Genomic DNA, 15,200 nt, shown 5'->3' on the forward strand with positions numbered 1-15,200 from the left:
AACATAGAAAGGAAAGCCATTGAGAAGTGGATCCCCCCCCTCCCCCTCCACAAAGCACTTGAGAAGTGGATCCCCCCCTCCCTCCACAAAGCACTTGAGAAGTGGATCCCCCCCTCCCTCCACAAAGCACTTGAGAAGTGGATCCCCCCTCCCTCCACAAAGCACTTGAGAAGTGGATCCCCCCTCCCTCCACAAAGCACTTGAGAAGTGGATCCCCCCTTCCCTCCACAAAGCACTTGAGAAGTGGATCCCCCCCCCCCCCCCTCCACAATGCACTTGAGAAGTGGATCCCCCCTCCCTCCACAAAGCACTTGAGAAGTGGATCCCCCCCCCCCTCCACAAAGCACTTGAGAAGTGGATCCCCCCCCCCCCCTCCACAAAGCACTTGAGAAGTGGATCCCCCCCTCCCTCCACAAAGCACTTGAGAAGTGGATCCCCCCCTCCCTCCACAAAGCACTTGAGAAGTGGATCCCCCCCCTCCCTCCACAAAGCACTTGAGAAGTGGATCCCCCCCCCCCCCCCTCCATAAAGCACTTGAGAAGTGGATCCCCCCCCTCCCTCCACAAAGTAAACTAGTCCCTGACCGCTCCTGTAGATGACAGTGGAAAACACATTTCCAAACTGTAAAATTCCTAAGTCACTTTGTCCACATCCCAAGGACAGACTGACTGGGTAGAAGTACAACTCTGTAAAGAGGTCCCAAATGGCACTCTACTCCCTCTATAGTGCAGTAGGGCTCTGGTCAAAAGGTGTCACTATATAGGGAACAGAGTGAATTTTTGGAGGCGGCCATTTTCTCTTAAAATAGTGAAATAAAGTAGAGTGAAGCTGCCCGGAGATGCTGATCTTGGGTCAGTTTTAGCATTTCCCCCACTAATGGTTAAGGTTAATATTGGGGAAGGGGAAGCTGATTCTAGATCTGTTCTTAGAGGAAACTTCACCCAGAGACACATGTTTGAAGAAGACATTCATTTATTTCCAATTCAGTTGTCGTCCAGAGACGGTTCAATCATTACACAAGCAACAAGTTATGAAGTGGGCTGTTCGGTCACTCAGAATGTTTGACTCGTAGAAAAAAGAATAGAGGTTTTCAAAACCAAAAGAACAAAAATGACGGGACTCCAGATTTCCACGGATTTAAAAATAATTGATACATGCCAGATTGTGTAAATTAAAACACTTCCTGTTTCAGTGGTACAGGTCATTGCAACATTGTGTTTTTAAAATGTGTTTTTAAAATTTCCTTGTATGACAACGGCATAGAAAAATAGACAAACTATTCTATTATCTCTCTCTCTCTCTCTCATAACATAAAATAGTTTCTTAAACACTTTGCTTGATACATATAAACCGTCTACCAAACTAGTCTAGCACGTGTGAGCACAGAAGATTCTGAAAGAACCGTGTCGTTGTACATTTTGAGTTTCAGACATCTGGAAATCAAGACAATGGCATGATGAAAATAAATGCCAGGTTCCACAGAAAGGTGTGATTCCTCCTCTGGGTGAACATTTACCTCAACAGAGACTCACTTCTGTGAGGTAGCTCAGCTCAGCTCAAGCTTAAGGGTTTGAAATATTGTCTATTTTAAAAAACAGGACTTTCCACTTAATAAAAAGTGTTAAAATAAACTCATCCAACTTCCAAGTGAATTAAACATTGTCAAATGCCTGGAGAACCATTTTAGTTAAGAGAGGTATCGTTTAAACCAAGTTCAGTCATTCCAAAACATATATAACTGTTTGATAGCTTTTACTACAATATCCCATTCAACATTTCAATTATTTTCATTTTTTACGATAAAAACATCTTAAAAATGGCCTTGTAATCTGAATCCACAGGTTACATCCACAGCGCTCACATTAGGAAGACGAATTTAGCTAGATCAGCAAATAGATTATATAGATTATAAAATGATTGTGCCGGTTTGGGCATGACCCCCGGGACTCACTCATTAGGCACCTGATGGAAGAAAACAGACACAACAGGGAGAGGGTCTCCCTGGACTTGTCCCAGAAGAAATTATTATTTTCAACTTCCTGTTGCAAAGCGTTTTGAAACATGTTTCTATTGGGTGCCTCATTCAACAGGACCCTGAGACATGTTTCTATTGGGTGCCTCATTCAACAGGACCCTGAAACATGTTTCTATTGGGTGCCTCATTCAACAGGACCCTGAAACATGTTTCTATTGGGTGCCTCATTCAACAGGACCCTGAGACATGTTTCTATTGGGTGCCTCATTCAACAGGACCCTGAAACATGTTTCTATTGGGTGCCTCATTCAACAGGACCCTGAAACATGTTTCTATTGGGTGCCTCATTCAACAGGGCCCTGAAACATGTTTCTATTGGGTGCCTCATTCAACAGGGCCCTGAAACATGTTTCTATTGGGTGCCTCATTCAACAGGACCCTGAAACATGTTTCTATTGGGTGCCTCATTCAACAGGACCCTGAAACATGTTTCTATTGGGTGCCTCATTCAATAGGACCCTGAAACATGTTTCTATTGGGTGCCTCATTCAACAGGACCCTGAAACATGTTTCTATTGGGTGCCTCATTCAACAGGACCCTGAAACATGTTTCTATTGGGTGCCTCATTCAACAGGACCCTGGCCTCAGAACTTGTTCGCGGTGGCTTCCGTGGAGAAGCGGTGGGCGTAGGACTCATAGATGGTATCCAGGAAGGAACTGTCGTTCTGAAAGAGAGAGAAGAGCCAATTAGAGAGAAAGAGAGAGAAGAGAGAGTGAGAGTTAGAGAGAGAGTGTGAGAGAGAGTGAGAGTTAGAGAGTGAGAGAGAGCCAGAGAGAGGAAGGGAGAGGAGTAGGAGAGAGATGGAGAGGAGTAGGAGAGAGATGGAGAGGAAGGGAGAGAGAAGCGAGCGATAGATTACTCTGATCAGGAGTGTGGAATACAAACAAAACATTAGTATTTGGACAGGTTGAGAATGTGTCTGTCTGTGCTGGTCTAAAACAGCTCTCTTTAGCAGGACAGTCTGTCTGCGCTGGTCTGAAAAACCTCTCTTTAGCAGGACAGTGTCTGTCTGTGCTGGTCTGAAACAGCTCTCTTTAGCAGGACACTGTCTGTCTGCGCTGGTCTGAAACAGCTCTCTTTAGCAGGACATTGTCTGTCTGTCTGCGCTGGTCTGAAACTGCTCTCTTTAGCAGGACATTGTCTGTCTGTCTGCGCTGGTCTGAAACAGCTCTCTTTAGCAGGACATTGTCTGTCTGTCTGCGCTGGTCTGAAACTGCTCTCTTTAGCAGGACATTGTCTGTCTGTCTGTGCTGGTCTGAAACAGCTCTCTTTAGCAGGACACTGTCTGTCTGCGCTGGTCTGAAACAGCTCTCTTTAGCAGGACATTGTCTGTCTGTCTGCGCTGGTCCGAAACTGCTCTCTTTAGCAGGACATTGTCTGTCTGTCTGCGCTGGTCTGAAACAGCTCTCTTTAGCAGGACATTGTCTGTCTGTCTGTGCTGGTCTGAAACAGCTCTCTTTAGCAGGACAGTGTCTGTCTGCGCTGGTCTGAAACAGCTGTCTTTAGCAGGACAGTGTCTGCACTCTGCGCTGGTCTGAAACAGCTCTCTTTAGCAGGACAGTGTCTGTCTGCACTTCGATGAATAACCTCAAGGTCCTTTGGCAAGACTGTCCGGCTGAACAAAGACTGAACATAAACATTGTGTCTCTGACGGTGTCCTGAGCAGAAAGACAGTGAATATAAACATAAAGGCAGGAACAGGACAAACCGTTTGGCTGTGTGAGACCAGCTGCTTCTTCAAGGAGGGGAGAGTTTGACGCCTGCAGAATTGCTAGTCTTGTTATGTAAATACATTGAAGAGAAATAGAAACGCAACACGTAAAGTCTTGGTCCCATGTTTCATGTTTCATGAGCTGAAATAAAAGATCCCAGAAATGTTCCAAACGGAACAAAAAGCTTATTTCTAAAAAATGTTGTGTACAGATGTCTTTACAAGTGCACCCACCGCCAACAGGGCTTCTGAATCTAGTGCACCCACCCCCAACATGGCTTCTGAATCAAGTGCACCCATCGCCAACATGGCTTCTGAATCAAGTGCACCCATCGCCAACAGGGCTTCTGAAACAAGTGCACCCATCGCCAACAGGGCTTCTGAATCAAGTGCACCCATCGCCAACAGGGCTTCTGAATCAAGTGCACCCATCGCCAACAGGGCTTCTGAATCAAGTGCACCCATCGCCAACATGGCTTCTGAATCAAGTGCACCCATCGCCAACAGGGCTTCTGAATCAAGTGCACCCATCGCCAACAGGGCTTCTGAATCAAGTGCACCCATCGCCAACAGGGCTTCTGAATCAAGTGCACCCACCGCCAACAGGGCTTCTGAATCAAGTGCGCCCACCGCCAACAGGGCTTCTGAATCAAGTGCACCCACCGCCAACAGGGCTTCTGAATCAAGTGCACCCATCGCCAACAGGGCTTCTGAATCAAGTGCACCCACCGCCAACAGGGCTTCTGAATCAAGTGCACCCATCGCCAACATGGCTTCTGAATCAAGTGCACCCATCGCCAACATGGCTTCTGAATCAAGTGCACCCACCGCCAACAGGGCTTCTGAATCAAGTGCACCCATCGCCAACAGGGCAACAAAAATTTAAAAATTAAATAAGCGCAAGCCTTCATCGTTGTCTTTCCTCCAGAAAGGTCAGGAATGACTCGACTAGTAATGCCTTGCAGACCAACCAGTTGATCTGGATGGACCGCTTGGTGACCACTGCCTTATATGAACTGTGAACACGTACAAGCATTGAAATTGTTGGGCGATGCTATTGTATTTTTGTTCCGTGTGACTTTGTTTCTGTAAAAACAGCCTGGCTCCTCCTCTCTCCTACCTGTATGAGGTGCAGCAGGGTGGCCTGGAGCTGGCTCTTAGAGAGGCCCCTGGGTTGGGGGTCGTCCGGGGCCTGTGGGGCCAGGAGGGCTGAGGGAGGATGAGAGCCAGGGGGGCAGTGGGTGTCCCCAGAGGCTTTGGCCTGGGGGCGCTTGGCCTGGGAGAAGACACTGGGGGACAGGAGCAGGGTAGGTGCCACCGTGGCTGGGATACGCTGGGGGGAGATCACCTGGAGACAGAGAGGAGATGGTTAGAGACAGAGACCTTACTTCCACAAACACAGATCCCTCCCTGCGCAAAACCACTCCAGCACTTTGTTACAGTCCTTTGAGTCAGATAGGATATATTTAGTTTGTTACAGTCCTTTGAGTCAGATAGGATATATTTAGTATTTTACAGTCCTTTGAGTCAGGATATATTTAGTATGTTACAGTCCTTTGAGTCAGGATATATTTAGTATTTTACAGTCCTTTGAGTCAGATAGGATATATTTAGTATTTTACAGTCCTTTGAGTCAGATAGGATATATTTAGTATTTTACAGTCCTTTGAGTCAGGATATATTTAGTATTTTACAGTCCTTTGAGTCAGGATATATTTAGTATTTTACAGTCCTTTGAGTCAGGATATATTTAGTATTTTACAGTCCTTTGAGTCAGGATATATTTAGTATTTTACAGTCCTTTGAGTCAGGATATATTTAGTATTTTACAGTCCTTTGAGTCAGATAGGATATATTTAGTTTGTTACAGTCCTTTGAGTCAGATAGGATATATTTAGTATTTTACAGTCCTTTGAGTCAGATAGGATATATTTAGTATTTTACAGTCCTTTGAGTCAGGATATATTTAGTATTTTACAGTCCTTTGAGTCAGGATATATTTAGTATTTTACAGTCCTTTGAGTCAGATAGGATATATTTAGTATTTTACAGTCCTTTGAGTCAGGATATATTTAGTATGTTACAGTCCTTTGAGTCAGATAGGATATATTTAGTTTGTTACAGTCCTTTGAGTCAGATAGGATATATTTAGTATTTTACAGTCCTTTGAGTCAGATAGGATATATTTAGTATTTTACAGTCCTTTGAGTCAGGATATATTTAGTTTGTTACAGTCCTTTGAGTCAGGATATATTTAGTATTTTACAGTCCTTTGAGTCAGAATATATTTAGTATTTTACAGTCCTTTGAGTCAGGATATATTTAGTATTTTACAGTCCTTTGAGTCAGATAGGATATATTTAGTATGTTACAGTCCTTTGAGTCAGATAGGATATATTTAGTTTGTTACAGTCCTTTGAGTCAGATAGGATATATTTAGTATTTTACAGTCCTTTGAGTCAGGATATATTTAGTATTTTACAGTCCTTTGAGTCAGGATATATTTAGTTTGTTACAGTCCTTTGAGTCAGGATATATTTAGTTTGTTACAGTCCTTTGAGTCAGGATATATTTAGTATTTTACAGTCCTTTGAGTCAGGATATATTTAGTATTTTACAGTCCTTTGAGTCAGGATATATTTAGTATTTTACAGTCCTTTGAGTCAGGATATATTTAGTATTTTACAGTCCTTTGAGTCAGGATATATTTAGTTTGTTACAGTCCTTTGAGTCAGGATATATTTAGTATTTTACAGTCCTTTGAGTCAGAATATATTTAGTATGTTACAGTCCTTTGAGTCAGGATATATTTAGTATTTTACAGTCCTTTGAGTCAGGATATATTTAGTATTTTACAGTCCTTTGAGTCAGGATATATTTAGTATTTTACAGTCCTTTGAGTCAGGATATATTTAGTATTTTACAGTCCTTTGAGTCAGATAGGATATATTTAGTATTTTACAGTCCTTTGAGTCAGGATATATTTAGTATTTTACAGTCCTTTGAGTCAGGATATATTTAGTATTTTACAGTCCTTTGAGTCAGGATATATTTAGTATGTTACAGTCCTTTGAGTCAGGATATATTTAGTATTTTACAGTCCTTTGAGTCAGAATATATTTAGTATTTTACAGTCCTTTGAGTCAGGATATATTTAGTATTTTACAGTCCTTTGAGTCAGATAGGATATATTTAGTATTTTACAGTCCTTTGAGTCAGGATATATTTAGTATTTTACAGTCCTTTGAGTCAGGATATATTTAGTATTTTACAGTCCTTTGAGTCAGGATATATTTAGTATTTTACAGTCCTTTGAGTCAGATAGGATATATTTAGTTTGTTACAGTCCTTTGAGTCAGATAGGATATATTTAGTATTTTACAGTCCTTTGAGTCAGAATATATTTAGTATTTTACAGTCCTTTGAGTCAGATAGGATATATTTAGTATTTTACAGTCCTTTGAGTCAGATAGGATATATTTAGTATTTTACAGTCCTTTGAGTCAGATAGGATATATTTAGTATTTTACAGTCCTTTGAGTCAGATAGGATATATTTAGTTTGTTACAGTCCTTTGAGTCAGGATATATTTAGTATTTTACAGTCCTTTGAGTCAGAATATATTTAGTATTTTACAGTCCTTTGAGTCAGGATATATTTAGTATTTTACAGTCCTTTGAGTCAGATAGGATATATTTAGTATTTTACAGTCCTTTGAGTCAGGATATATTTAGTATTTTACAGTCCTTTGAGTCAGGATATATTTAGTATTTTACAGTCCTTTGAGTCAGGATATATTTAGTATTTTACAGTCCTTTGAGTCAGATAGGATATATTTAGTTTGTTACAGTCCTTTGAGTCAGATAGGATATATTTAGTATTTTACAGTCCTTTGAGTCAGAATATATTTAGTATTTTACAGTCCTTTGAGTCAGATAGGATATATTTAGTATTTTACAGTCCTTTGAGTCAGATAGGATATATTTAGTATTTTACAGTCCTTTGAGTCAGGATATATTTAGTATTTTACAGTCCTTTGAGTCAGGATATATTTAGTTTGTTACAGTCCTTTGAGTCAGGATATATTTAGTTTGTTACAGTCCTTTGAGTCAGATAGGATATATTTAGTATTTTACAGTCCTTTGAGTCAGGATATATTTAGTATTTTACAGTCCTTTGAGTCAGGATATATTTAGTTTGTTACAGTCCTTTGAGTCAGGATATATTTAGTATTTTACAGTCCTTTGAGTCAGATAGGATATATTTAGTATTTTACAGTCCTTTGAGTCAGGATATATTTAGTTTGTTACAGTCCTTTGAGTCAGGATATATTTAGTATTTTACAGTCCTTTGAGTCAGGATATATTTAGTATTTTACAGTCCTTTGAGTCAGGATATATTTAGTATTTTACAGTCCTTTGAGTCAGATAGGATATATTTAGTATTTTACAGTCCTTTGAGTCAGGATATATTTAGTATTTTACAGTCCTTTGAGTCAGGATATATTTAGTATTTTACAGTCCTTTGAGTCAGGATATATTTAGTATTTTACAGTCCTTTGAGTCAGGATATATTTAGTATTTTACAGTCCTTTGAGTCAGGATATATTTAGTTTGTTACAGTCCTTTGAGTCAGGATATATTTAGTATTTTACAGTCCTTTGAGTCAGGATATATTTAGTATGTTACAGTCCTTTGAGTCAGATAGGATATATTTAGTATTTTACAGTCCTTTGAGTCAGGATATATTTAGTATTTTACAGTCCTTTGAGTCAGATAGGATATATTTAGTATGTTACAGTCCTTTGAGTCAGATAGGATATATTTAGTTTGTTACAGTCCTTTGAGTCAGATAGGATATATTTAGTATTTTACAGTCCTTTGAGTCAGGATATATTTAGTATTTTACAGTCCTTTGAGTCAGGATATATTTAGTTTGTTACAGTCCTTTGAGTCAGGATATATTTAGTTTGTTACAGTCCTTTGAGTCAGGATATATTTAGTATTTTACAGTCCTTTGAGTCAGGATATATTTAGTATTTTACAGTCCTTTGAGTCAGGATATATTTAGTATTTTACAGTCCTTTGAGTCAGGATATATTTAGTATTTTACAGTCCTTTGAGTCAGGATATATTTAGTTTGTTACAGTCCTTTGAGTCAGGATATATTTAGTATTTTACAGTCCTTTGAGTCAGAATATATTTAGTATGTTACAGTCCTTTGAGTCAGGATATATTTAGTATTTTACAGTCCTTTGAGTCAGGATATATTTAGTATTTTACAGTCCTTTGAGTCAGGATATATTTAGTATTTTACAGTCCTTTGAGTCAGGATATATTTAGTATTTTACAGTCCTTTGAGTCAGATAGGATATATTTAGTATTTTACAGTCCTTTGAGTCAGGATATATTTAGTATTTTACAGTCCTTTGAGTCAGGATATATTTAGTATTTTACAGTCCTTTGAGTCAGGATATATTTAGTATGTTACAGTCCTTTGAGTCAGGATATATTTAGTATTTTACAGTCCTTTGAGTCAGAATATATTTAGTATTTTACAGTCCTTTGAGTCAGGATATATTTAGTATTTTACAGTCCTTTGAGTCAGATAGGATATATTTAGTATTTTACAGTCCTTTGAGTCAGGATATATTTAGTATTTTACAGTCCTTTGAGTCAGGATATATTTAGTATTTTACAGTCCTTTGAGTCAGGATATATTTAGTATTTTACAGTCCTTTGAGTCAGATAGGATATATTTAGTTTGTTACAGTCCTTTGAGTCAGATAGGATATATTTAGTATTTTACAGTCCTTTGAGTCAGAATATATTTAGTATTTTACAGTCCTTTGAGTCAGATAGGATATATTTAGTATTTTACAGTCCTTTGAGTCAGATAGGATATATTTAGTATTTTACAGTCCTTTGAGTCAGATAGGATATATTTAGTATTTTACAGTCCTTTGAGTCAGATAGGATATATTTAGTTTGTTACAGTCCTTTGAGTCAGGATATATTTAGTATTTTACAGTCCTTTGAGTCAGAATATATTTAGTATTTTACAGTCCTTTGAGTCAGGATATATTTAGTATTTTACAGTCCTTTGAGTCAGATAGGATATATTTAGTATTTTACAGTCCTTTGAGTCAGGATATATTTAGTATTTTACAGTCCTTTGAGTCAGGATATATTTAGTATTTTACAGTCCTTTGAGTCAGGATATATTTAGTATTTTACAGTCCTTTGAGTCAGATAGGATATATTTAGTTTGTTACAGTCCTTTGAGTCAGATAGGATATATTTAGTATTTTACAGTCCTTTGAGTCAGAATATATTTAGTATTTTACAGTCCTTTGAGTCAGATAGGATATATTTAGTATTTTACAGTCCTTTGAGTCAGATAGGATATATTTAGTATTTTACAGTCCTTTGAGTCAGGATATATTTAGTATTTTACAGTCCTTTGAGTCAGGATATATTTAGTTTGTTACAGTCCTTTGAGTCAGGATATATTTAGTTTGTTACAGTCCTTTGAGTCAGATAGGATATATTTAGTATTTTACAGTCCTTTGAGTCAGGATATATTTAGTATTTTACAGTCCTTTGAGTCAGGATATATTTAGTTTGTTACAGTCCTTTGAGTCAGGATATATTTAGTATTTTACAGTCCTTTGAGTCAGATAGGATATATTTAGTATTTTACAGTCCTTTGAGTCAGGATATATTTAGTTTGTTACAGTCCTTTGAGTCAGGATATATTTAGTATTTTACAGTCCTTTGAGTCAGGATATATTTAGTATTTTACAGTCCTTTGAGTCAGGATATATTTAGTATTTTACAGTCCTTTGAGTCAGATAGGATATATTTAGTATTTTACAGTCCTTTGAGTCAGGATATATTTAGTATTTTACAGTCCTTTGAGTCAGGATATATTTAGTATTTTACAGTCCTTTGAGTCAGGATATATTTAGTATTTTACAGTCCTTTGAGTCAGGATATATTTAGTATTTTACAGTCCTTTGAGTCAGGATATATTTAGTTTGTTACAGTCCTTTGAGTCAGGATATATTTAGTATTTTACAGTCCTTTGAGTCAGGATATATTTAGTATGTTACAGTCCTTTGAGTCAGATAGGATATATTTAGTATTTTACAGTCCTTTGAGTCAGGATATATTTAGTTTGTTACAGTCCTTTGAGTCAGGATATATTTAGTATTTTACAGTCCTTTGAGTCAGATAGGATATATTTAGTATTTTACAGTCCTTTGAGTCAGGATATATTTAGTTTGTTACAGTCCTTTGAGTCAGGATATATTTAGTATTTTACAGTCCTTTGAGTCAGGATATATTTAGTATTTTACAGTCCTTTGAGTCAGATAGGATATATTTAGTATTTTACAGTCCTTTGAGTCAGGATATATTTAGTATTTTACAGTCCTTTGAGTCAGGATATATTTAGTATTTTACAGTCCTTTGAGTCAGGATATATTTAGTATTTTACAGTCCTTTGAGTCAGGATATATTTAGTATTTTACAGTCCTTTGAGTCAGGATATATTTAGTTTGTTACAGTCCTTTGAGTCAGATAGGATATATTTAGTATTTTACAGTCCTTTGAGTCAGGATATATTTAGTATTTTACAGTCCTTTGAGTCAGATAGGATATATTTAGTATTTTACAGTCCTTTGAGTCAGGATATATTTAGTATTTTACAGTCCTTTGAGTCAGGATATATTTAGTATGTTACAGTCCTTTGAGTCAGATAGGATATATTTAGTATTTTACAGTCCTTTGAGTCAGGATATATTTAGTTTGTTACAGTCCTTTGAGTCAGGATATATTTAGTATTTTACAGTCCTTTGAGTCAGATAGGATATATTTAGTATTTTACAGTCCTTTGAGTCAGGATATATTTAGTATGTTACAGTCCTTTGAGTCAGGATATATTTAGTATGTTACAGTCCTTTGAGTCAGATAGGATATATTTAGTATTTTACAGTCCTTTGAGTCAGGATATATTTAGTATTTTACAGTCCTTTGAGTCAGGATATATTTAGTTTGTTACAGTCCTTTGAGTCAGGATATATTTAGTATTTTACAGTCCTTTGAGTCAGGATATATTTAGTTTGTTACAGTCCTTTGAGTCAGGATATATTTAGTATTTTACAGTCCTTTGAGTCAGGATATATTTAGTATTTTACAGTCCTTTGAGTCAGGATATATTTAGTATTTTACAGTCCTTTGAGTCAGGATATATTTAGTATTTTACAGTCCTTTGAGTCAGGATATATTTAGTATTTTACAGTCCTTTGAGTCAGGATATATTTAGTATTTTACAGTCCTTTGAGTCAGATAGGATATATTTAGTATTTTACAGTCCTTTGAGTCAGATAGGATATATTTAGTATTTTACAGTCCTTTGAGTCAGATAGGATATATTTAGTATTTTACAGTCCTTTGAGTCAGATAGGATATATTTAGTATTTTACAGTCCTTTGAGTCAGATAGGATATATTTAGTATTTTACAGTCCTTTGAGTCAGATAGGATATATTTAGTATTTTACAGTCCTTTGAGTCAGGATATATTTAGTATTTTACAGTCCTTTGAGTCAGATAGGATATATTTAGTATTTTACAGTCCTTTGAGTCAGGATATATTTAGTTTGTTACAGTCCTTTGAGTCAGGATATATTTAGTATTTTACAGTCCTTTGAGTCAGGATATATTTAGTATTTTACAGTCCTTTGAGTCAGGATATATTTAGTATTTTACAGTCCTTTGAGTCAGATAGGATATATTTAGTATTTTACAGTCCTTTGAGTCAGGATATATTTAGTTTGTTACAGTCCTTTGAGTCAGGATATATTTAGTATTTTACAGTCCTTTGAGTCAGGATATATTTAGTATTTTACAGTCCTTTGAGTCAGGATATATTTAGTATTTTACAGTCCTTTGAGTCAGGATATATTTAGTATTTTACAGTCCTTTGAGTCAGATAGGATATATTTAGTATTTTACAGTCCTTTGAGTCAGGATATATTTAGTATTTTACAGTCCTTTGAGTCAGATAGGATATATATATTTATTTATTTTTTACCTGGAACTTCTGAGCAGCGGTGCCTGCAGAGTTCTTGTCAGCCAAACTGTCCAGAGACCTGGCTGTAGAATGAGCCGACTGCTGGCCGTGCTGCCCCATGGCTGGGGGGGCTGAGGGGGCTAGAGGGGCTGGCTCGTGGAAGCGAGGAGCCAGGTTAGAGGAAGGCCTAGTGGGCTCCGGGACCAGACTCTGCTCCTGTTGAACCAGCGGCAGCCTCTGGAGCAGCTCATGGGGGGAGACGACACCAGTTAGCTGCCCCTGCTGGGGGTGACCTGGCAGGGGTTGGAGGTATAAGGGCTGGGGGTGCTGGAAGGGGTGGAAAGGGTGACAGGGCTGTGACTGAGGATGACCAGGCTGGGGTTGGTGGGGAGGTTGAGACTGGGAGGGATGTGAGGGCAACATGGGGACCAGCATCTGGGGGGGCTTGGTGGGGCTGAAGTACAACGGCTGGGCCTGGTGAGGAGGGAGGTGATGGTGTTGAGAACCAGGGAAGCCCAAAGCATCCACCAGGAGAGGCTGAGGACGGGCAGACTGGAGACCAGGGATGAGAGGAGGAGGACGAGGACGACAGGGAGCGGAGGTGGTCATTGAAGGGGTGGTGGAAGTGGGCTGGTTCTGGAACAGTCTCTGGATGGGGTCTTGTCTGGCCTGGGTCTGATGGTGGAGGACAGAGGGGGCTCCGTTCTCACGCAGTCTGTTCTCGGGTGACTCGGAGACGGGTTGGAGCTGCTCCATAGGACCTCCTCTCTGAAGCTGCTTCTGAGGCTGGGAGGAGGAGGCGGAGGAGGCGGCATCCTTCATGAGCTTCTGGAAGGCAGGGCAGTGCTGCGGGGGGCTGCTACCTGAGATCAGACCCCCTTCCTGGGCCTGGAGACGGAGCTGGGCCTGGACTGGGTCGTCATAGGACAGGGAGCGGGCCACCGCCGGGCGGACACCTCCAGGCTCCCCCTGGGGCCCTGGACCTCCTGACCCAGCCATGGGAGAGACCAGCTCTGCTCTGGGCTGCTGAACACCAAACAGAGTGGCCAGAGAGAGAGGCCTGGGCTCTCCTCGACTATCCTAGGAGAGGAAAAGGGTGATGGAGAGAGAGAGAGGGGGAGAGATCGGTGGTGTGAGACAGAAAGGAGAGAACATAAGGAAAACAAACAGTAGAAACAAACAGTAGAAACAAACAGTAGAGCCTAACTGTGAAACCAGGTCAACACTGTGTTAGACATCAGCAATTTGACCATGAAAACAACAACAACAACTAATTCACAGGGTGGATAAACCACATTTAAAATCTACTTATTTCCATTGGTGTTGAATAAGGTTGAATAAGGTGAAAGGCTCTGTGTACCTGAACAGGCCTCTCCTGTAGCCCAGGCTGGGGATATCTCTCCATAGGTTTGACAGGGATAGGTTTGATCAGGCTGGGGTTGGCATTAAGGACACTACACCCTCCTATCTCTTTAGGCTCTGGTTGGCCACCCTGAGAGGAGAGAGAGAGAGAGACAATAACAGGATGTTGATGTCCGTTCATTTAACCCATTTTCATACATGGCGCATTCAGGAATACATTAGTATAGTACATTATGATACAGCTGCAGACATCTTATTTCCTCAGAAATACATGAATCACAAGGCTGCAGGCTTGTTATATGCTTTAGTGCCCCCTGGTGGTAGAGGTGTGTTAGTACCTTGTCATAGTGGTAACATGTGGGGTAGACCTTACTGTTAAAACACTAACTTTTACAAGCCCTTCATTTTCTTCACTGCATTGTTGGTTAAGAAAATATTTACTAAATAAACTTAAGTAAAAAAAAAATTAAGTAACAAAATAATGAGGCTATATACAGGGGGTACCGGTAAAGGGGGAGACCTAGTCAGTTGTACAACTGAATGCAGTCAACTGAAATGAGTCTTCCTCATTTAACCCCACCCCTCTGAATCTGCCTTGTTCAGGGGAACAGTGGGTTAACTGCCTTGTTCAGGGGAACAGTGGGTTAACTGCCTTGTTCAGGGGAACAGTGGGTTAACTGCCTTGTTCAGGGGAACAGTGGGTTAACTGCCTTGTTCAGGGGCAGAAGGACAGATATTTACCTTGTCAGCTCGGTACAGAGTAAAATGTGTGTGGTGGTAGAGGTTAGTCGGTAATATGCACATGTAGGTAGGAGTAAAGTGACTAGATCATAAACAGCAAGTAGCAGCAGTGTAAAAACAGAAAGGGGGGGGGGGGGGGTCCGGTCTTCCTTTTCCTGTAGTCCACAATCATCTCCTTTGTCTTGCTCACATTGATGGAGAGGTTGTTGTCGTGGCAGCACACGGCCAGGTCTCTGACCTCCTCCCTATAGGCCGTCTCATCGTTGTCGGTGA

The 15,200-nt window shown here is 39.4% G+C and overlaps 1 protein-coding gene across 2 annotated transcripts in view; it reads right to left on the reverse strand.

Moving 5' to 3' along the window:
* Nucleotides 1-954: 954 nt before the first annotated feature.
* The window catches only part of LOC110517393 (mRNA-decapping enzyme 1B), a 39,562-nt gene continuing 25,316 nt past the window's right edge, over nucleotides 955-15,200 (reverse strand). For both annotated transcript variants that reach the window (XM_090201227.1, XM_090201228.1), the window contains exons 6-9: nucleotides 14,185-14,316; nucleotides 12,846-13,904; nucleotides 4,869-5,096; nucleotides 955-2,701 (exon numbers count right to left, since the gene is read on the reverse strand). In XM_090201227.1, coding sequence (XP_090057353.1) covers nucleotides 2,621-2,701; nucleotides 4,869-5,096; nucleotides 12,846-13,904; nucleotides 14,185-14,316 — 1,500 coding nt within the window. In that variant the 3' untranslated portion in view covers nucleotides 955-2,620. The remainder of the gene's footprint in view (nucleotides 2,702-4,868; nucleotides 5,097-12,845; nucleotides 13,905-14,184; nucleotides 14,317-15,200) is intronic.

This window comes from Oncorhynchus mykiss, chromosome 15, assembly GCF_057628025.1.
Source record: "Oncorhynchus mykiss isolate SJ-2025 chromosome 15, ASM5762802v1, whole genome shotgun sequence".
Lineage (NCBI taxonomy): Eukaryota > Metazoa > Chordata > Actinopteri > Salmoniformes > Salmonidae > Oncorhynchus > Oncorhynchus mykiss.